General features: G+C 35.0%; 1 protein-coding gene across 6 annotated transcripts in view; it reads left to right on the top strand.

The window, feature by feature from the left end:
- Nucleotides 1–23,284, top strand: part of KATNIP (katanin interacting protein) — a 252,434-nt gene that overhangs the window by 129,180 nt on the left and 99,970 nt on the right. For all 6 annotated transcript variants that reach the window (XM_074282774.1, XM_074282775.1, XM_074282778.1 and 3 more), the window contains exon 8: nt 21,037–21,165. In XM_074282774.1, the coding sequence (XP_074138875.1) occupies nt 21,037–21,165 (129 nt within the window). The remainder of the gene's footprint in view (nt 1–21,036; nt 21,166–23,284) is intronic.

Genomic DNA, 23,284 nt, shown 5'->3' with positions numbered 1-23,284 from the left:
AGTTCAAATTCAAGTTTTTTAATCTTGGAAATGGTGACATTTCCCTTAGTAGCATTCTCTCAACCATATTTTACATTCTATATATTTTATAGTCTCACAAGTATATTAAAATCCTGTCTTAACATAATAACATTGTAGACAAAATGTCAATTTCATGAAATGAACATGACTAGAAAAGATTTAAATAATATTTATATTTCCTGTAACTAAAATTGTCATGATAAATTTAGTAAAAATCCCAACAAAAATGAATAATCAAATAAATAGGCTAAAATTACACTTAAAAATATAAACTCCATGCTATTTATAGCATTGTGATACCAGGAAAAAATAAATTTCAAGAAAATAACAATATTTTCTTTTTTTTTAAATTCATTTCCAATGTATTTCTTTTTATTTATATACACAGTTTTGTTGCTGTCATTACTTCTATTATCTAGACATTATAGAGAGGTTATAGCTCTGAATCTGCTTTCTCTGCATTATTTCAAAGAAGTTTATCCATATTTCTTTGCAGGCTCCATATTTGTCATATTTTTATGACACAGTAATATTCTATTATAATAATACATCAAACTTCATTCAGCCACTTATAAAATCATTGGATATATAAGTTGTTCCCTGGGAACACTGTTTACCAGTGAGACCTCTATGGATTTTTCTATACAAATCCATTTAATTCAACAAATACTTATTTAATTCTGTGCTAGATACTGTTTATACAAAAACAAAAACTGGAAAGTCTTTGCCCTCATAGAGCCTATATTTTCAGAGGAAAACCACAGGTAAAGAGATAAGTAAGTACAAGATAATTTAGATCAGAAATAAGTAACAAAAGCTGAGAAGGGTGAATGCTGAAGGCAGGTATAGATTCCAAGTGTGAAGGATGGCTTGTTTGAAAGCATGGAAATGAGATGTTGAGTTCAGGAAATAGCCATATTGACTCTTGAATCAAGTTTGGCTAGAATGTATAATACATGAAAGTAATAGGAAATAATGCTTTCTAGGGAGAGTTAAGCAAGATTGTGAAGAAACTCAAATGTCATTATCTGAACATAATCTGAACGTTGTCTTTGCAATTGCTCAATTCCTCCTAAAACTATGGCTCATTTTCACTGCAATTTCCAGTTATTCCACCCTCCCTCTATTCTAAAGCCATCTTTTGCCATGCTCTGATCCCATTTTCCTACTTTTGAAATCTTGGGGCTATAGTTAAACAGTTCAACTTTACAGTGTCCTCTATTATCAAATCCCATGTCTCTTTGTCCTGTTACCACTGATCCCTTTTCAGCCTTGGTTACCTTACTACTTGTTTTCTTCTTAGCTTCTATTCAAGAACTGTGGAGAGCTCCTAGAGGAAATCACAAAGCCATGCTGCTTAGGTGCACTACCAGTTTATATGATGTAATCTGAACTGGGCCCTCCCTAACAGATTTCATTCCTTTTTACTCATCCCTCTACTTCCACATCTTTTGCTTCAGACCTTGTCTTTTCATGAGCAACTTATGTCCCATCTATTCCCTGAATAGAGTATCTTGGCTTATATTCAGCTGAGAAAATGAAATCCTACACATGAGATCTCTTTAGCATTATCCCCTATTATTCTCTCCTCTTTTGTTCTTGCCATAGCTAACTCTCTTCTTGTTCCCTTGATTCCACTCCTTCCTTTTTCCTTCTTCTCTTTATAATTTTCATTCTTTAATCACTGGCTTCCTTCCTACAGTTTGCAAACATGCCCATATCTTCCCTCTAATATTCCCTCAAGCTGTTGTCCTACATCTCCCCTTTTTCCTGCCATACTCCAAGAGAAAAGCCATCCAGACATTGTCTTTATTTCCTCATATCCCACTCTTTAACTCCTTCTTATTTCATGTTCATTTCTGCTATGGGACTCAAACTGCTCCCTCCAAAATTACTATTGATGTCTTCATTACTAAATTCAGTGGTCTTTTCTCAGTACTAATCCTCTTTGACCTCTCTGTAGCATTTAACAATGTTTCTCACTCCCTCTTCTTGAATATTCTCTCCTCCATGAGTCATCATGACTCTACTTTTTTTTTTTTAAACTCTTACCTTTCTCAGTCTAATTTGATGGGTTATCATCCATATTCCATCTTATAACTGTGGGGGTTCCCCAAAGTTTTTCTTGAGCTCTCTTCACTTTTCTTTCTGCATTCTATGTTGGTGAATAATCTCATTAGCGAAATAGATATTTCTTTTTTTTTTTTTTTTAATTATAGCTTTTTATTGACAGAACAAAATCATGGGTAATTTTTACACCATTGTTCCTTGCACTCACTTCTGTTACAACTTTTCCCATCCCTCCCTCCACCTCCTCCCCTAGATGGCAGGTAGTCATATGCATGTTAAACATGTTAAAGTATTTCCTAGATACAATATATGTGTGCAGATCCGTACAGTTCTCTTGTTGCACAAGAAATATTTCTTTTTCTATGAAGATGATTTCTAAATCTACATGTCTAGTCCTCTCTCTTCTGAGCTCTAATCCCTTATCACCAACTGCTATTGTGTTTTATATATGTATATATATATCCATCCAGAAGTCCCACAGGTTTCTCAAATCTAGCATGATCAAGAACTCAGGTTCATGTATCTAGAATTCGAAAGGACCTCAGAGTCCATTCATTCCAGTCCTCATTTGATGGGAAATGATGAGAAAACTGAGCAAGGTGAAGTGATTTGCCCAATGTCATTTAGCTAGTAAGTATCAAAGGTGGAATTGGAGTCAGGGTCCCTGCCTCCAGAACTAGAGTTCTTTTCACCAAAACATATCCTTTTCATTATCTTTCCTCTAAAGCCCATGCTTCTATTTGACTATCAAAGTCTTCCTTTCTCCCAGATCACAACCTGGAAGCCATCTTTTGCTTTTCATGCATTTCATTCATGCTCCTCATAGCCACTGACTAGCAGACCTTGTTGATTCTGCTACAACTACCTCTCTCACATTTTTCTCTTTATTACTCACTGGAGCAACATCCTACTTTAGGCCCTCGTCACCTCTTGCTTAGATTTTCGCTGTAGCCTCCTGTTTGGCTCATACCTCTATTCTTTAACCTGCCCTCCTTCACATACCTGTGTGATTGGCATTCCTAAATTATAGTTCTTTTTTAAAAATATTTTAATAGTTTTTGTTTACCAGATAGATGCATGGGTAATTTTACAACATTGACAATTGCCAAATCTTTTGTTCTAATTTTTCCCTCTCCCCAGATGGCAGGTTGACCAATACATGTTAGAGTATAAATTAAATACAATATCTGTATACATGTCCAAACAGTTGTTTTGCTGTACAACAAGAATAGGACTTTGAAATAGTGTACAATTAGCCTGTGAAGGAAATCTAAAATGCAGGCAGACAAAAATAGAGGGATTGGGAATTCTATGAATGGTTCATAGTCAACTAACAGAGTTCTTTCGCTGGGTGTAGCTGGTTCAGTTCATTACTGCTCTATTGGAAATGATTTGGTTCATCTCATTGTTGAAGAGGGCCACATCCATCAGAATTGATCATCATATAGTATTGTTGTTGAAGTATATAATGATCTCCTGGTCCTGCTCATTTCACTCAGCATCAGTTCATGTAAGTCTCTCCAGGCCTTTCTGAAATGATCCTCTTGGTCATTTCTTACAGAATAATAACATTCCATAATATTCATATACCACAATTTATTCAGTCATTCTCCAATTGATGGGCATCCATGTAGTTTCTAGTTTCTGGCCACTCCAAAAAGGGCTGCCACAAACATTCTTGCACATACAGGTCCCTTTCCCTTCTTTAAGATCTCTTTGGGATATAAACCCAGTAGTAACACTGGTGGATCAAAGGGTATGCACAGTTTGATAACTTTTTGAGCATAGTTCCAAATTTCTCTCCAGAATGCCTGGATTTATTCATAATTCCACCAACAATGTACCAACAATGTCCCTGTCTAAAAAATAGTTCTGACCTCATTAAGCTTCATTGGTTTCCTATTACTTCTAGAATCATAAGTAGACACCTCATTGGGACACTTAAATTCTTGCACAATCTGATTCTAACCTATTTTTTTTAAACTAGGATTTCTTAGCCTAAGTTCTGTGGACCCTGTCAGGTCCCTTAGATAGATCTCAGGATAGGGTCTTTGAATTTATTGTATTAATAATTTGATAACTATTTCAATATAATTTGCTGCTTTTATAATTTATGTATTTTATACAGTTAGAGCAGGTAGATGGCATAGTGGATAGAACACCAAATCTGGAGTCAAGAGGACAGAGTTCAAATCTTGCCTCCTACATTTATTAGCTGTGCAACCCTGGGCAAGCTACTTAACCTTGTTTGCCTCATCTGCAAACCACTCCAGTATATCTGCTAAGAAAATCCCAAATGGGATTGAAGAGTCAGACTTGACTGAAGTGACTGAAGAATAAATTTTATGCATTTTAAAAATTCTGAGAAGTGAGACTAAAGACTTCACAAGACTGCCATAGGGATCAGTGATACCCCCAAAATGCTTAAGAATATGTGACTTCAGATTAGTTCCAATCACATAATCTAATCTTTTAGCCAAGCTGACCTATTTACTGTGCCTGAGTATGGCAGTCTATCTCCTGCCTTCATTCCTTTGCATAGGCTGCCCATCCAGAAAATGTTCTCCCTTTTCAGGCTTGCTATTTGGAAATACTAGCTCCTTTTAGGGCTTTTTAAAGGGCCACTTCCTACATGAGGCTTTTCCTGATGTCCCATAAAAATTACTTTGTATGACTTTATGCTTATTCAGGTAGATTTTTACGAGCAAGCAGTTGGCAAAAGAGAGCCTACTTAAGAAGAGCAAATAGGGCTGGAATATAGATTTGGGAGTCAACTGTATAGAACTAATTATTTAAACCACAAGAGAAGATGAGATCACCAAGTGTATTGGAAAAAAAAGTCTAGGACAAAGCTTTGGGGGCAGTCTTGCTTTCAGAGTAAGAGAAGATGGATGACCCAGTGAAAGAAACAGTGGAATCTTCAGTATAGGAGAAGAACTAGGAGGAGCAGTATCATGGAAAGAAGAAATGAGTTTGAGTTGGGCTGCAGTGTCAAAAACAACAGAAAGGCCAAGGAAAATGAAAACTATGAAATTCCCATCAGATGTACTCTAAGAAAGCTTTTGGAATCTTTTGAGAAAATAGGGTGGTTCAGAAGTTAGTTTGCAAATGCTTGAGAAGTAATGAAAAATAAGGAAGTAAAGGGAGTGAGGGAGTATAAATACCTGAGTTGGGCACTTAAAGGGAAGATAAATTGAGTGATAGGTTGATGGGATAGCAGCATCAAGTGAAAGTTTCTGAATAATGGAGGAGATTTGGTTACATTTCCAGGAAAAAGAAAAGGAGGCAGGGAAAATGAAATGTTTGAAAATATCAGAGAGAGAGGGATGATCAATGGGACCAGCTCCCAGAAAAGACAGGAGGAAATGCAATTGGGACACAAATTAAGGGGTGAGAGAGAAGTCCCCAGCTTTTCCTTAGAGATAGAACAAAAGAGGAAGGGATGAGAGATAATGCAAAAGAGGTTTTTAAATCAAAAGAAACTCATGATTTTCTTAGTAAAATAAAAGTCATTTGCTCTAAGAAAGTTTGGTAGAAGTCAAAAGAGGAACTATACCTCTTTAGGAGATGCAAAGAGATATAGTGAAGAATAGCAGGATTGTTGTTCATGGTGAGGACTTAATATATCTTTTTTCTGGTAAGTAGTATTTTTTTTTCCTTTTTAATAGGAATAATTAATATAAAAATTATCCTTTCTTAAAATTGTAGTGTTGAGATAATTGAATCAAATGATATGATCAGGGTTTTTTTTTTGTTGTTGTTTGTTTGTTTTTTTCCCTGAGGCTGGGGTTAAGTGACTTGCCCAGGGTCACACAGCTAGATATTGTTTAGTGTCTGAGGCCAGATTTGAACAAAGGTCTTCCTGACTTCAGGGAATGATGCTCTATCCACTGTATCACCTAGCTGCCACATGGTCAGTATTTTTTTTTAATAATAGCTTTTTATTTTCAAAATATATGCAAAGATATTTTCAACATTCACTATTGAAAAACTTTTTATTTCAAATTTTTCTTCTCCCCTTCTTCCTATCCCTCCCCTAGATAGTGGGCAATCCAATATAGGTTAAACATGTGCAATTCTTCTAAACATTTTTCCACATTTATCATATTGCACAAGAAAAATCAGATCAAAAAGGGGGGGGGGGAAATGACCAAAAAAAGCAAACAAATAACAACAAAAATGATGAAAATACTATATTGTGACCCACATTCAATCTTCATAGTCCTCTTTCTAGATGCACATGGTGTATGATCAGTTTTGAAATGCTAATTATATGACAGCCTAATTTCCAAAAAGCCTAGGCCTACTTACAGTGCCACCAGCATTGTACCAGCATTCCTGTTTTCATTCTTGGAGCTCTGACATTGTTATGTTTTATTATTTTAAAGTAATTTTATCAATTTGATGGGCTTAAAATGATAGTTAAGTAATTTAAATACATATTTATTAGAATTTGAAGAATTTTTTCAAGTGGTTATATTTTTCCTAGTTTGTAGATTGTATGCTTATATATATGCTATTGCCATTTATACAATTGAAAGAATGGAAAACACTTTCAAAAATTGTATCCATTCTTTATAGATTTGGGATGTAAGAGTTTTTATTAGTTATGTTAGACATTTTCCCCCCTAAGTTTGTGGATAGAGTAGTATACTTGGAGTCAGGAAATCCTAAGTTTAAGTCCAGCTTCAGACACTAGCTCTGTGATGATGGAAGAGTCATTTAATTTCTCTATGCCTCAGTTTTCTCATCTGTAAAAGGAGGATAATAATAGTGGAACCTACCTCCCAACATTTTCCTGAGGATAAATCAGATGTTTATAAAGTGTTTTATAAATATTAAGAGATTACAAAATATTATTATTGGTAATAATAATAATAATAAGATGTAATTTCAATAATTACTGCTTTATATTATATCTTAAAGCCTGACAGGAAAAAACTACCTCTTTGTAGTTTTACTTGCTATCTTGCTCAATTATTTTTTCTATGTAGATTTTGTTATTTTATATTATTTTGGAGTAGTAGATAGAGGGTTCCATCTTGAAGACAAGAATCCCTTAATTCAAATCGTGCTTCTAATGCTTACTGATTATACAAGGACAAGTTAAACCTCTCAATGTCAACAGACAGCTTTTAAAGACTAGGGGTTATAAAGAAGTTGCCATTTTGCATTGGTGGAGAGATTTTTTTCATATTGGAATGCAATACTTCAATGAAATCACAATTATTGGGTAGGACCTAAATGGAGGCCATATATAAATACATAAATAAACAAATATATATATATATATATATATATATATATATAAATATATATAAGATCTATTAGATAGGCTATTAATAATTTAATTGATATTACAACAATCTCTAAATTTAATTTATTTTGGTTCAACCTAGCTATCAACATGGGATAGTTTTCCTGATTATTTAGTTCTTTATTTATTTCTGTCAAAATCATTTTATAGTTGTTTTTACATATGTCTTGTTTAAATGTTGATATATTTTGTCATTAATATAAGTGGTATTTATTTTTCTTTCAATTTTCCTAGTTTCTATTAGTGGTATATGAATGTAGGTACTTTTTATAGATTTAATCTTAATATATATTTTCTCATTTCTTAATTAAACTTAGATTTGCTAAATAAACAATCAGATAAGGCACAAATAGATATATTTTAACCTCTTCTTTGTCCTTGCTTAGTCCCTTAATCTTTGCTCATTCCTTATTCAGAGTCAAGAGTTAGAAAACTCAGTTAAATGGTATGGATTTAGAGATGGAATGCCCTTAAGATCATGTAATCCAAGCCTCTTGTATTATGGCTGAGATAACTGACTTGTACATAATCATAGGAGTTTTTAAGGACAAAGTCAAGATTCAAGTCAAGGTCCTCTGATCTCCAGTTAAGCTATATAGTTGGGATGCCATATCCCTATATCACACCATTTTGGGTAGAATTGCCTCTTACGATCTTCCATTACATATAGTGCTGGGTTTTGGTTTTAAATAGCTTTTTTAAAATTTAAAGTGAAATTATTTTACTAGTACTAAACAAATAGTATAAATAGGATTATGTTTTGATCAAAGACATTTTTGTATCAATTTGTGTATGACATGATTTATTATACTAATGGTTTTTCTTATGTTTAACCTTTCCTATATTCTTACTATCAGTCTTACATGAATTAGTGAATCATTTTTTGATACCTTAATGTACTGTTTACCATTGTTTGTTTAGTAGTTATACACATCAATATTATTGAATGACTGTGGCTTTTCATCTTTCTTTATCTGCCTTTTCCTTGCCAATTTCATGATCAAAATTTTATTTGCCTTGGAGAAAGATTTTGCAGGTTACTGCTGAATTTTGACATGATCTTTTTTTTTTTAGATTCCTGAGTTGCCTTCAGTTCATCTTTTAACATTTTACATTTTTATCTCTATTCTAGTTCTTTTTTACCTTGAGAAATTTCTTTCATTTTTTCTAATGCAACTGTTGGTACTTATTTTAATGTATCTTTATTCTGATGATTTTTCTGATTGTGATTTTTTTTTTGAGGGAGCAGAGGTTTTGTTAGACATGCTCTTTGCTTTTTTGATGATTTTAAATTTTTTTCTAAGGATTTTGAACAATTTTGTACTCTTTTTTTTGGCATTGTCCTTATTTTGAGAGAGAGAGATAGAGTAAGAAATCAATTCATGGGAAATGAATGTAAACTGTTATTTTTACCTTCTGAATCCAATTCTTCCTGTGCAACAAAAAATTCGGTTCTACACACATATATTGTATCTAAATTATATTGTAATATATTTAACATATATAAGACTGCTTGCCATCTGGGGGAGGGGGTTGGGGGAGGAAGGGAAAAAATCTGAATAGAAGTAAGTGCAAGGGATAATGTTGTAAAAAATTACCCATGCATATGTACTGTCAAAAAATGTTATAATTATAAAATAAAATAAAAAATTAAAAAAAAAAAAAAAAAAGAAATCAATTCAACAAACATTTTTAGTCACCTCTTCTTTACAAAATCCTCCCCTAGACTCAGTAGATAACAAAAATGAAAGTAAATTAACCCTTGTCCTCAATGGGTCTGCATTCCTCTTTCCAGTTTCTTTTCAAAAGTCTATTTACATAATTATTACATTATTTATGGAAGAGCAATAGCATATTTTTTCTCATCTCTATTCAGATCATATTTTTAGTGTAATTTTTTTTTCATTGAAACTCCATTACCACTGTCATTGCCTTGTGGGTCCAGAGAAAAGAGAACTAGATTTGGGTGCAGAAAACCTGTGTTTGAATTTCTAAAATTAATTGCCAATTTCTGTTTTGGCAAGAGAAAAATACTATCTTTTTCATGGAATGACCTAATGACTTTGTTTCCTACAAAGTAGTGGTTTTTACATTTAAAAGATTTTTACTTCAAATTCTTTGCCATCACAAAAAGACTGTAACAATTACTTTTGATAATCTCCCTTCACTTCATAAACACAACCGTTAGCTTTTTTACCAAAATCAAATTGCACTCTTGTTAGTCACAGTTCATCTCAAATAGAGCACCCATTTTCCATGGTTTTGGTAGAAAGGTTTTTAATCAAGCTCAGCTTTGTTAAATCACCTTAACACAAGTCTTACAAAATTATATATCCCTTTAAGAAAGCTACAATCCTATAAATCAGAGATTCGAACAGTGATGAGTAGTAACACACCTCAATTCCCCCCTGAACCAGAGTAAAATTTAATAGGGAAATTTTTTTAATTGACTGATACAAGTTTATTTTTATTTTTAAGAATTTATTTTTAATACACATTGCTTTATGAATCATGTTGGGAGAAAAAAATCAGAACAAAAGGGAAAAACCATGAGAGAGATAAAGAAACAGAAAAAAGAAGTGAATATAGCATATACTGATATACATTTAGTCTCTATAGTTTTTTTTGTTTTTGTTTTTTGCTTGCTTGCTTGCTTGTTTGTTTGTTTGTTTGTTTCTGGTTACAGTTAGCATTTTCTGTCCAAAATCTATTGGGATTGCTTTGTATTACTGAACCATCGAGAAAAATCAAGTCTTTCTTCGTTGATCATCACACATTCTTGCTGTTACTGTATACAGTGTGCTCCTGGTTCTGCTTGTTTTGCTCAGCATCAGTTACTGTAAATATTTCTAGGCCTTTCTATAATCAGTTTGTTCATCATTTTTTAAATAGAGCAATAATAATATTCTACTATCCTCAAATTCCCACAACTTGTTCAGCCATTCTCCTAATGGGACAATTTTTAACAAAATAAATAAAAATACAACAAAACATAGATAATGTTAATATGTGATTTTCTCAGTGATTCAACCTGCAGAAATCCTTATGTATGGTATAGTGGTCCCTATTTCTAGTTGAGTTTGATTCTACTTTATAAATCATTACAGGCAAGAAGAAGGTCAGCCTTAAAAATTGTCCTCCAAGTCCTCCAGATGAGTCTAAGGCTTTTCTATATTTATTATACTCTGTGTGTGTGTGTGTGTGTGTGTGTGTGTGTGTGTGTGTGTGTGTGTTTTGCTGAGACAATTTGGATTAAGTGACTTGCCCAGGGTCACACAGCTAGGAGGTGTTAAGTGTCTGAGACTAGATTTGAACTCGGGTCCTCCTGACTTCAGGGTTGGTGCTCTATCCACTGCGCCACTTAGCTGCCCCACTATATTATTTTCTTATACTATAGCACTTATTGTACTGTGCCCCACAACTAACTGTTGGAACTTTAGATCCTTCTTTGACCCTTCCATGCCTTGCTTCTGGAGAGTTTAGATTTTCCTAATCTATATTAGGTACCCTTTTCTTGCACTTAGACACTAGTTAAGGATTATTTTGGGGAGGTTAATAAAAGAAGAAATAATATTAAGAGGCCATAGCCATCTCATGGTCCAACCCCAGGCCAACTTAGGCTTTCCACAAGCCTTAGTTTTCTCTGCTCTTTCCTAAAAGGGAAAAAAAAAGAGACATCTTTACTCCCCTACCCCATTCCTTTCAATTCATTCCAAAAATGTCTATGTATTACCTACTATATGTGTGAGAGTCAGGATAACCTGAATCCATTTCCTACTCCATGTATTCTAGAGACCTGATTTAATTTTTTTTTTCCCAAGTGACCCTCCCAAACCATAAGATCCAGTATGCTAGAAGAGAAAAAGAAAGATAAGAAGGTTATCATCTTGATAAAACTGACAGCCCTTGGTCACTTGTGTGATGTAAGCAGTGAACAAAGCGGGCGGGGTCAAGATGGCTTTAGTCAAAAACTGAAGGTAACATTTTGGAACCACTATCTCTGGAAAAAGGCCTCATTTCTCAAGTATATAAAGAAATGAGTCAAATTTATAAAAGTACAAGTCATTATCAGATTAATAAATGGTCAAAGAATATGAAAAGGCAATTTTCAGACAAGAGAATCAAAGCTATCTATAGTCAAAATGCTCTAAATCATTATTGATCAGAAAAAGACAAATTAGAACAACTCTAAGGTAACAGCTTATACTTCTCAAAATAGTTAATATGACAAAAAAAGGAAAATGTCCCATGTGGGAGAGAGATGTAGGCAAACTGGGACACTGATGCATTGTTGGTGGAGTTGTGAACTAATCCAACCATTCTGGAGAGCAATTTGGAACTATACCCAAAGAGCTATAAAAGTCTACATACCCTTTTATCCAATAATACTAATGCTAGGTCTTTATTCCAAAGACATCCAAAAAAGGGAAAAGGAAATTTTTTTTTTATGTAAAAATATTTATAGCAGCTCTTTTTTTGTGGTGACTTAGAATTAGAAATCAAAGGGATGCCCATTAATTGGGGAATGACTAGACAAGCTATGTTATATCATTGTCATGAAATATTGTGTAGAATGATTTCAAAAAAATCTAGAAAGACATAAATGAACTGATACATAGTGAACAGAACCAAGAGAACAATATTATGCAGTAACAGCAATATTGTTTGATGAAGAACTGTGAATGACCTAGCCCTTCTCAGCAATACAGTGATCTATGACAATCCCAAAGGAATTATGATGAAGCATATTATATGCCTCCAGAGAAAGAACTGATAGTATTTGAATACAGACTGAAAGCGTACTATTTTTCCACTTACTTTTCTTTTGTTCAAGTTGTCTTATACAAAATGATTAATATGAAAATGTTTTATATAATTGTACATGTAAAACCTATACCTGGTTACTAACTATCTCAGGGAGGGGGGAGAGAATGGAGGAAAGGAGAGAAAAAATTTGGAACTCATAATTTTAAATAAAAATACTAAACAACTGAAAAAAACAATGGCTTTAGACCCTTCTGGATAGGGACATATGACAGTAGGAACAGCCCTTAGAAGAGAGAGCATTCTGTCAGACTTATTTTGTGCAAATGCTATAGATTGATCTCATTGTAAAGCTCTAACAGCTTGAGTTGCTTGACTTTTAATATCTGCTCATTTTTTCATCTGTCTTGAGGGGGTGCTAGTCAGCTTTCCTATGAGAGTTATTAAGGGTTTTTCTTCTCTGTTAAATGAAAGTATAAAATGGCAAAGCTTACTTTGTGAAGGTAGAGCCTTTATTAGAAATGTTTTGCATTTAGCTTAGTGTTCTCAGCTATTGCTATTGTAAGTATTTCCTGAAATGGAGGAAATGCTCTTCTGCATAGGAACACATTTGCCATTTTAACCCTTCATGATTCAAAGATACAGACCTTTTTCTTTTTGCTTTGGCTGTATTTTTCATCATCAATATAGGTTTAGACAACTTGGTCAAATGCCAGCATTTTTAATTGGCTTTTTTTCACATGAGAATCTTCGAATTTATGTTACATCTTTCTTTTGAGAAGCACTAGCTTTATAAATAAAAGGAGAGGCATTAGCAGCTAGGGGGATCAGAAAATGTCTTATATAGGCTGTGGTAGTTGAGCTTTGAAGGAAACTACATCTCCTAAAAGGAAGAAGAAAGATGAGATTAAATACCAGTTCTAGTGAAGAGCCCGTTCAAAGATAGGGAAGACAAGAGGTGAAAGGTAGTATGTGAGGAAAAGGGAGGTCAGTAATATATAGTAAAACTGAAAAAATAGGACACAGCCAAATGGTAAACAATTTTAGGTGCCAGACAGAACAAATAACACTATTGTATTACCATACTTATTATCCATTTGGGGCACCTAAGTTATCTGTAGTAAAATAGCTTGAATTTTGGCCTTAGAGGCAGAGGACCTGAGCATGAATCCAAATAGTAGAAGCCTGGTACAGGAGGAATAAAGCTGTTTCTTCTGTCCCAGTGACTAGGACTTTGGCCCTGCCACTGGCTAATTGGGTGGTCTCGGGCGAGTCATTGAAACTCTTTGGACTTCAGTTTTCTCAGCTATATTGTGAAGCAATTAGACTAATATCTCAAAACTACTTCCCACCTCTTTGACTTGGGATATATCACATCCCTATTCTAAGCTTCAGTTTTCTCATCTGTAAAATATTGCATTGATCTAAATTATTTCTGCTGTTCCTTTCAACCCACAGTAGAGTTAAGAATCTTTGAAGAGGAGCATTTGGCTTTCTTTTTGTCTTTTTGTCTCTACCACATTGTGCATAGTGCCTGGCACATAGTAGGTGTTTAATAAACATTTGTTAAATTATTGAAAAGCTGGAAATGGTGTTCTTCCAGTCACAATGAATCAGGTCTATAACCCAGAGCTGTTAGCTCCTATCCTAACAGATTTCTTTCTGTTGGTTTTTTTGGTTGTTGTTCTTTGTGACCTGTCATTGTGAGTTAGCATTTTGTTTTGGATTTATAAAAGACTGGTCTGCAGATAACCATTTTTACTCAATGTTTCTGGTTTCTTTTGTTAAAAGAAAAGAGGAGCTCTACACAAGCATGAGAGATTTGGATCAGGTTTTAGGAGGTCCTTACTGGAAAAGAGTTGCTAAGCTCAAAAATGAATTATGAAAGAACTCTTCAAAAAATTTTAAAAGGAGATTGATTTTTTATCTGAAAGGTAATCAGGACAGGATAGATTACACTTGTCTAACCTGATATAATAACTATTATGATATACTTCAATGTTATGAAAGACTAAAGGCCCCTTTCAACTCTGAGATCATATAAAATTGAAGAATATATATTTTTTTCATCTGTCTTGTTCTTAATCAAACAAGAATTTATTAAAGCACTTACTACTAGGAACTTTGCTAAATTCTGGGGATACAGAGGGAAAAAAAAGTCTGTCCTCAAAAAGCTTACATTCAAATGGGAGAGACAACACTTACATATCCAAACATGTAAGTAAGACAAATGTAGACTATATTGAAGCAGCTTCAGAGGATGGGACTAGTAGTTGGGGAGACTTTGATGAAAGGTCTCTTGGAGGAGGTAGCATGTAAGCTGGATTTCAAAGGAAGTTAGGGATTCTAACTAAAGGTTGGAGGTTAGAAGACAGAGCATTCTAGGAATGGAGAAGACACAATGAAAAAAAGGGTGGCAATATATAGAATATGTCACACAAAGAACAACAAATAGGTCTTTCTAGATTGCAGGGTGCTGAAGGTGAGTAGAACATAAGAAGGGTCTAGCTTGTGAAGAACCTGGGATGCCAAACAAAGAACTTTATATTTCATCCTAAGACATAATAGGGAACATGGGAGTCAGGATGAGAGAGGGAAGATAACACCTTAGGAATGGCTCTTAGGCAAGTGCAAAAGGATGTCTGCTTTAACAAATCACTGGGGCAGGAGAGTAAAGAATAGATTGAACTAGGGAGAGAATTAAGAGGGGGGAGCTAGGAGGGGGAGACCAATTTCTTTTTTAAGTTTAAACAAATGCTTTTTTATTGTGAATACAACAATTGTCCACAAACCTAAATATTTCAATTTACAAAACATACAAGAGATTTGTAAAAGGAACTTCTGTTTGTGTAATTTGTTCCAAACTTCTGTTATGTATAATTTTTTTTATTTTATTAATTTTATAATTATACATTTTTTGACAGTATATATGCATGAGTAATTTTTTTATAACATTATCCCTTGTATTAGGGGGAGACCAATTAGAAGGCCTTTGGATCAGTCTAGGCAAGAGGCCTAAACTACAGGATTGGCTTTGACAGGGAAGATAGGAAGGTATGTGAGGGATGTTGTAGAGGAAGGAATAACAAGATTTAACAGCTGATAGTATAAGGCATGAGTTAGAAAAGAGTTGAGGATGACACTGAGGTTTCAAACTTAAGTAATTGGAAGAATTGTACTTCCCTCAACAATAATTAATCTAGAATTCTTAGTCTGGCCTTTTAAGTTAAAAAAAAAAGCCTTCCCATCTCCAAGCTTTCCCCTTTTGCATAAGCTTCCATATGTATGATTCTGATGTCATTTTACTGTTAATAATACTTTCCTTGGCTCCCTATTAACAGTGGAATAAAAGTCTGTAAACCATTGTTCTCTATTCATGCTTGGTTCAGTTGTTTCAGTCATACCCAACTTTTTATGATTTCATTTTAGGTTTTCTTGGCAAACATAACCTGAGTGGTTTACTGTGATGTTCTCTAAATTGCGATCATTCTCTTGGAGCAGGTTTCTTCGGGTGTTTCTGGAGGCAGCCTTAGTTTCAGTTCAGTTCAATAATCGCAAAATGCAGCCAGGAGTTAAAGTCCTTTACTGTCTCTTTCCAAATCTTATCTCCTTTACTTGGGGCTCAGCTAGTTTTCTAGAGGCCTTCCTCTCTCCTTGGTTCTGAGAGCTCTTGCAGTGAGTCCTTTGTCTCTTCCAGCTTCAGCCTCTAGTTCCCTCTGAATCCAAAGCCTCCAGCCAGCACAAAAGTTGAAGTTGGATTGACTGATTCCACCTCCAAGAGTGGGATTGTGGGCTTCTGTGTTGTGAATCTCCTGGAAGTCAATCCTGGTTGTGAATCTCCTAAAGTCCTCTTTGGCCCTGAATCTCCCAAAGTCCTCTCCTCCAAAGTCTCCTGAAATTCTCCTGCGAAGTCCTCTCCTTGATTGAATCCTGGCTTTTTATATCCTCCCAGAGAGTAGGCTTGTGGGTACTCCCTAGGCCTTTGGGAGCTCCTTAAAAGTATGCTCTCTTAAAGGTGTGAATCTCATGGAATTCTAGTAAGTACATTACTGAACTAGAGAATTGTTAAGTACCATGCTAAATTAGACAATTATATCCATTCCAGTGACTTAGCACCTTGTAAGAATCCTTACAGTTTACCATCTCCTTCTCCAGCTCATTTTATAGATGAAGAAACTGAGCTAAACAAGGGTTAAGTGATTAGCGTAGGGTCATGCAGCTATTAAGTGTCAGAAGCCAGATTTGAATTCAGGAAGATGAATCTTCCTGACTCATAGCCCAGAACGCTCTTTACTGAACTACCTTGGTTTCCCTATTTAATAGTAGAGATCTATTTTATTTTTCTTTGAATTCCCTGCACCTAAGAACTGAGCTTAGGAAGACCTGTGTTCAAGCAGGCCTCTCAGATATTAATTATGTTACCATGGGTAAGTGATTTATATTCTGATCGCAGGCAACTTTCTAAGAGAGTTCCATGTCTGATACAGTGGACAGCGATTCTCCATATTAGCACTTCATAAATATTTTTGAATTTAATTAGTTAATAAATATTTTAATTTAATTTAATGGTATAAAAAAGTGTTATGAGCATCCTTTCCTTCCTGTAGGAGGCAGGCAGACCAATAAAATCATTCCCAATTTAGAGTTTCAAGTATGTGATTAAGTGGTCTTCTCCAAGACAAAATTAATGTTTAGTTTATACCTTTCATCTGAGAATCTCACATAATCAGTAAAAATTGGATGAGATGCTAATAATGTATAGAACCATATTTAATATGACATTTATTACTTAGTCAAGAAAAGATAGTTTTGCGACTAAGTAACTAAGTCTCATTGCTCAAAGGCCCAGTTTACACTCTTTGGATCCATGCTATCCTGCATTTTTTACAACACGTAGCACATGCATTTATCTAATCTTTTCTTCCAAAGGTAGAGAGAATGAGACATAATCTTTTTACATCCTGATTTGCAAACGAAGCAGCTTCAGCTTAGCTAGGATGCAAGATCACACAGTATAGACTAAGATTCTGAGGAAGTAGATTATGAACTATGTCCTGCCACACACTGATTGTCATATTAAAAGTTCCTTTCTTTCTGGGACTTCCATATCCCCTTTTGTCACGTGCAGTGCTAAGACCTGATCTTACCATTTTTTAGGATCCTAGGAACATGTAGGATTCAAATTATGGGCTTGGATGAGGATGGGACCTTAGAGGACATCTAGTCAAATCTTTTCATTTAAGAGGTAGAGAAGTGAGGCACAGAGAAAGAAAAGAACATCCTCCAGCTCTCATCAGTATAAAGTGGCAGAGCAGAGATTTAAATCCAGCATCTTTGGCTCCAAATCGACTGTTCTATATATCCCACACAAAATGACTTCTCAGGTGCCAGACCTTTGTATAAATCACCTAGCCATCTTGTTTATGTTTTACTGGAATCTAGGGTAAATCTGATGCTATCTTGTATAGAATGTAGATTCTTTCCTTTTGTTCTACATGTGCCAGCTGTGCAGGCAATAGCAAGTAAATGATAGATTATTTTATGTAATTGAGCTTATTGATAGTCCCTGAGTGTTTGCTCTGCTATTGCCATTGTAATTATCTCATTATTTGAAATTATTCATAAAAAAATTGTAGCATCATATTTATTCAAGATCCATTTTAAGCCAGGGTGGATTTTCTTGGACCAACCATCACTTCTAACATTCCCCCTTGTATACCAGTATATCTATCAGTGTACTTGAGAGATATAGTACTGTGGACTTGAGATAGGAATATAGGGGTTGAAATCCCATAGCATGAATTGACTTATGTGTGGTTTCCTGTTTAATCTCTTAATCTTCATTTCTCTGAGTCTTAGTTTTCTCCTATCTCCACCTATCTCACAGGTTGGTTTGAGAATAAGCTATACAAACTATTTTGCAAGCTTTAAAGTGCTAGATCAACATGAGTCAGTAGTAGTAATGCTATAATTACTTCCACTTGTAACACATAACAAAATGTAACAATACCAACTGAAGGTTATGGATCTGGAAAAGAAAATATTGTGCATGAGGGCTAAGGAATTCCATTTCCATAAGAAAAAGTCAACTCTAATGTCCATTCCCAGGGAATTGAGTCAAAGTGTTATTTTTTACTTTAAAACAAGTCTTTGTAAAGTTCAAAGTACAACTAGAGGAGGAGTTGGTCATACTGTTTTCAAACACATGCTTGTTGGGAGACTGAATAGCCTAAAGATACTTTGAACAATAGGAAAGCCATTTTGGAATCTTTTTAGAGTTAGACATTCTCAAAATAAACTAGATGACAAGTTCTTCCCAATGCCTAAATGTTAATATTCCTCCAGGGTCTGTCTGTGGTCCTCCTCTCTTTCCTTTCCATGTTCTCTTTCTCTGCAGACTCATCTACTCCAATACCTCTATGCAGGTTACTTCTTAATCTTATATATACAATGCTGACCTCTCTTCTGAACTCCTCATTCAGGTCTAACAGGCAGCTCACAGGATCTCACCACCTGCATATTCCACTGTCATCTCAAATTCAATCTGGTGTCCAATAAGAAACATACTCTCTACTGCTCTTTATCAGTTCAAATAATGAATCCCTTGAAGTAGTCACTTGTATTAAAAGCTGTACTATTCAAAGTTTTAATTATATGAAATATGATAATTTATTCCAGCCCAATGAAAATGGGCAGTGTGAATTTGAGTAATACCACTATATCATAGAATTCATCCTTTGTGCTATTTGGGACTGAGTTGTAGTGCCATTTACCCAGTCCTCCTCCTTTAAAACTTTAAGCTTATCTTTGGTTCCTTCTTTTCCCTAACCTCCCATATCCAATCTGTCACCTTCTTTTGTTGATGCTATCTTTCTAGCCTCTCCCACATCTATTTTATTTATTTTTTTTCTGCCTTCACAGTAGTACAGATCCTCATTATCACCCTCCAGAGGTTTTATTACAATATCCTAACAGATCTTCTGCTTTCACTCTCTCCCTACAAGTCTATCCTTCATATAACTTCAAGAAGAAGCCTCTTTATACATAGATATGGTCCTGTCATTGCTTTGCTCAAAAAATCTATAGGAGCTCTCTATTACCTACTGAGCAAAATTAAAAATCCTTTGCATGGCATTCAAAAGTTTCTATAATTTGGCACAATCCAATTTTTTTTTTAAAGTACATCTCATTTTATTACCCTCAATATGCTATTTGCTCCAAACTGTACTACTGGACATGTTCTTTGCTTTCCTTCCTTAGTCCCTTTGCTTATGCTAGTCTTTGGACTATTTCTACTCTTCCTTTTGAATTCTTACCATTTAAAAAAATCCAACTCAAGTGTTAACTTTCCGTGAATCTTTTCCTTTTTTCTCCTGTTCTTGAATTTTCTTTCTTTTCTTATCTAACTAGCAATTTGTTTCACACTCTCAAAAGCATTTATCATATAACGTTTTGTATTTGTTGTCCATGTTCATTTGTTACTTCCCCACTATACCGTAAACTTCATGAGAACAAGGGAATGATTCATTTAAACTTTGTGTCTTATGCTCTCACAGTTTTTCACACATAGTAATACTTTAAAAATATGTATTGAATGAATTCATGAAAGAATAAATGAACAAAATAATTCCTATTCCTGAGGTTTTAGGGTTTAACAGAGGAGGTAAGTATATATTTATATGTATACAAATTGTTATTGTTATTATTCAGTTGTGTCTGGCTTTTCATTACCCCATTTTGGGGTTTTCTTGGCAAAGATTCTGAAGTGGTTTGCCATTTCTTTCTTCAGCTCATTTTCCAGATGAAAAAAACTGAGATAAAACAGGGCTAAGTGACTTGCCTAGGACACAGCTAATAAATATCTGAAGCCAGATTTGAACTCAGGAATATGAATCTTTCTCACTCTAAATGTGGCATTGTAAAAGAGTGCATGGTCAAGCTTGTTTTAAGGAAAATAGCTTTGGCATTTTTTGGAGGATAGATGTATGGAGAGAGACTTGAGTCTAATTAGAAGGCCATTGCACTAATCTGTGATATGTCAAGTATTTGACATATCGTCAGATATGAATTTGAAAGAGAAAAGATTAATTTGGTTTATGCTGTAGCATCTGCCCAGCTAAACACCTAGTTAAACTTAAAATTAGCTTTCCAGTTGCCTTTTTAGTTCTGTTATGTCAATTTAGCCTGCTCCTAAGGATTGGAAGTTCAATAGGAGTGAAGAGTGTGATATAGCTGTCAGAAAACCGATTAACGTTGTAGTCAGTGTCATATGGCCTTGGTCCATGATGGCTCTGTTGTATTTAGTTCTGGTCATACTGCATCTTGGCGTTTGTGTTCATCTCAAAGGGAATCAGTTTGGGAAGCACATTAACAAGCTGAAGAGCAAAGAGAAGGCAACCAAGATGGGGAAGTACATGAAAATCATGCCACATGAAGATCAGTTAAGGGACTGGGGATGCATTTAACCTGAAGGAAAGAAGACTTGGGATGGGTACTGTATGTGACCATTCTCTTGAAGAAGTTTAAGGCTCTAGCAAGCAAGAGGATTAAATTAGGAGCAAAAGTTAGAAGGATAAATAGATGTTGGACAAAGTATAGAGCAGTTTTTAACATGCCTAAAGGGAGAGCTTCCTAACAGTTAGAACTTTCTAAAAATGAGTGAGCTGTCTCAGGAAGTAAACAGTTTCTCCTCAATAGAAATCTTCAAAGAAAGGTTTAATGATTATGTTGTACAGGAGATTCTTGACCAAACATAAGCTGGACTCATGGCCACGGAGGTCCCTATTGTCATGCAGGAGATGTTTTATAATTTTAGAAACAATAAAGAATTTTGACTACACCTTATTCTTTGTGTTTGTCTCTAGAATCCCAGTTACCCCACCAACAGCACTCCCTGTGATTTTAATTTTTCCCTTCTGAATACACATGGACAATCAGACCCCCACAGCGATGCAGACAAAGAAAGGATACTTTTAACTATTCATGATGTAATGGTAAGATCTCTTTTCAACATTATACCAATGTAGACCAAGAAAGAACCATAGATTTCACTTTTGATTGTTCAAACAATAGGTCTATAATTTGAATCACTGGGTGAGGTCCTTACTGGTCACAGGTGAAAATATTCTTTGGCAAGAAATAAGGCCAGTATTTAATGACAACAAAACAAACAAACAAACAAACAAACAAACAAACACCCTCCAGCAAGTACATGAAAAAAAGGAGCCCGGGAGAGATTTAGCTGATTCTATTAAACATTGAATTCTTTGGAATTAATGGTTACAAGCAAGAAGCGATTCTGAATGTTTTTCTTTCATAAAAGTACAGACCCTGCTGAGAAAAGAAAATGTTGCCCTGTTTTTTTGCTGTCCTGCCAAAGGTTGTTAAGAATATTATTGGTGCACTGCCCAGAGAAAAGATGCTCCAAGATGACAGTTTATCAATTGCATTTTACATTGTTTTAAAAAATGATAGAGGGACAACTTTTAAGATAGGATTAATTTCCTGAATTAATCCACAGAAGATACCTTCAATGAAAAAAAATTTCCAAAAGAGATCCAGAGAAAGTAGAGAGCATGGGTGAGACTATAATCTATGCTTTCTTATTAGTAGTTATTACAAAATACTACCAATTTAAGCCATAATATAGCTGAGCTGCATTCTTGATTTTTCTTACCAGAGACTCATAGCATTAGTCTAAACTTGCAACTCAGGAGGTACCTATTTGGTGCAGGAGGGAGTAGGAAGAAACAGAAACTTTTATTTTTCCTACCCTGGAAACAGAACGTAACAGGCAAATGCTTCTGTGACCTCTTTCTCCCTTTTCCTTAGGCCTTCAATGAACTCTCCTCATATTCCTGATTCTCACTGGGGCACTCTACCCTGACTTGTTCTATCCTTCAAAGGGCTCCAATCTGCCAAAAGTACCTACTTTGTCCCCAGGCAAAATGTCCATCCCCTCTGTGCAGCTAGAAAAAAATCATCTATGTTTAATTTAGGCCCCTTAATGATCAAAGAATTCTTTGTTGTACTCGAGGAGAATGGTCAGTCCTGTTGAACCTCTGAGGTGATTGGTCCTCTCTCCTACCTCAGGTTTTCTTAAAGTTCTTTGCTTTAGCAGTTTCTTTCATTTTTGTATTTTTATCTTTGGTGTCTAAGAAGATGCCTTGTATATAATAGAGGCTTAATAAATGATGAATTGAATTAAATAGGATAAAAAAGAATGAAAAAATTAAGGTAATATGGCAGAAAATATTACTGGGTATGAGGCTTTACCACATAAATATCACTACCTGTGAGTCTGTCCTTGGTTCTGTTCCTTTAAACTCTTTCTGCTTTTCAGTTTCTTCCCTTTTTCCACTTTTAAACCCAGAACTTTTTCTAAAAGTACTGAGTTGTTTTCAGAATAGTTTCTATAGCAGGAATCACAGAGGCTACTCAGTGGTAGTTAGTGAGTATTTGTTGGGAGAAGAGGAATGGGATCTTAATAAGGCTGATATTTTTGTAAGTCTAGGCCTTTCTGGCAGTCAATAGTGGGACACTGCACACTGCTGGGCCCTAAGTACCTACGTCTGTGATAAGATAAAGAAAGGTTGATTCTTTAATATCAAGCTTTCAATTCCTCACATTGAAAAAGACTAGTAGATGACAAGGGTGGTTTTATCACTTTCAAGTAAAAGTTGGGGAAGACATTCTGTTCTCTTTCCCCATTCCCTATGTCAACAGCTGCTTATCTCTGGGGCCATGAACTGATGAAGTCTGGCAGCCATGCACTTCAGCACACATAGAGGTCCCAAACGCATAGAATACTTTCAATATTGCCGCTGTGGTTCCACACAGATAACATGGATCAGTAGCAAAGGTATGTTCCCTGAAGGAAGTGTTCCCCAAAGCCAAGAATAATAATTAGTTAACATGAATCATATTGAATAAACATTAAGTTCTTGAATTACTATTCTGCCCCCAGTTTCTAAACATGGTATAGAAGAGACCCAAGCTCTGCTTGTTGAGCACAGGCCCTCACAGGTCCTGCCAGTTTAAAAAGATATTGAATTTTGGGCCTAATAAGAAATCACATGTCTGTGGAATAAGGACCAGTCTTAATAGGTGGGA

This window comes from Sminthopsis crassicaudata, chromosome 1 (genome assembly GCF_048593235.1).
Source record: "Sminthopsis crassicaudata isolate SCR6 chromosome 1, ASM4859323v1, whole genome shotgun sequence".
Lineage (NCBI taxonomy): Eukaryota > Metazoa > Chordata > Mammalia > Dasyuromorphia > Dasyuridae > Sminthopsis > Sminthopsis crassicaudata.
This window is presented reverse-complemented; position numbering and strand designations above follow the sequence as displayed.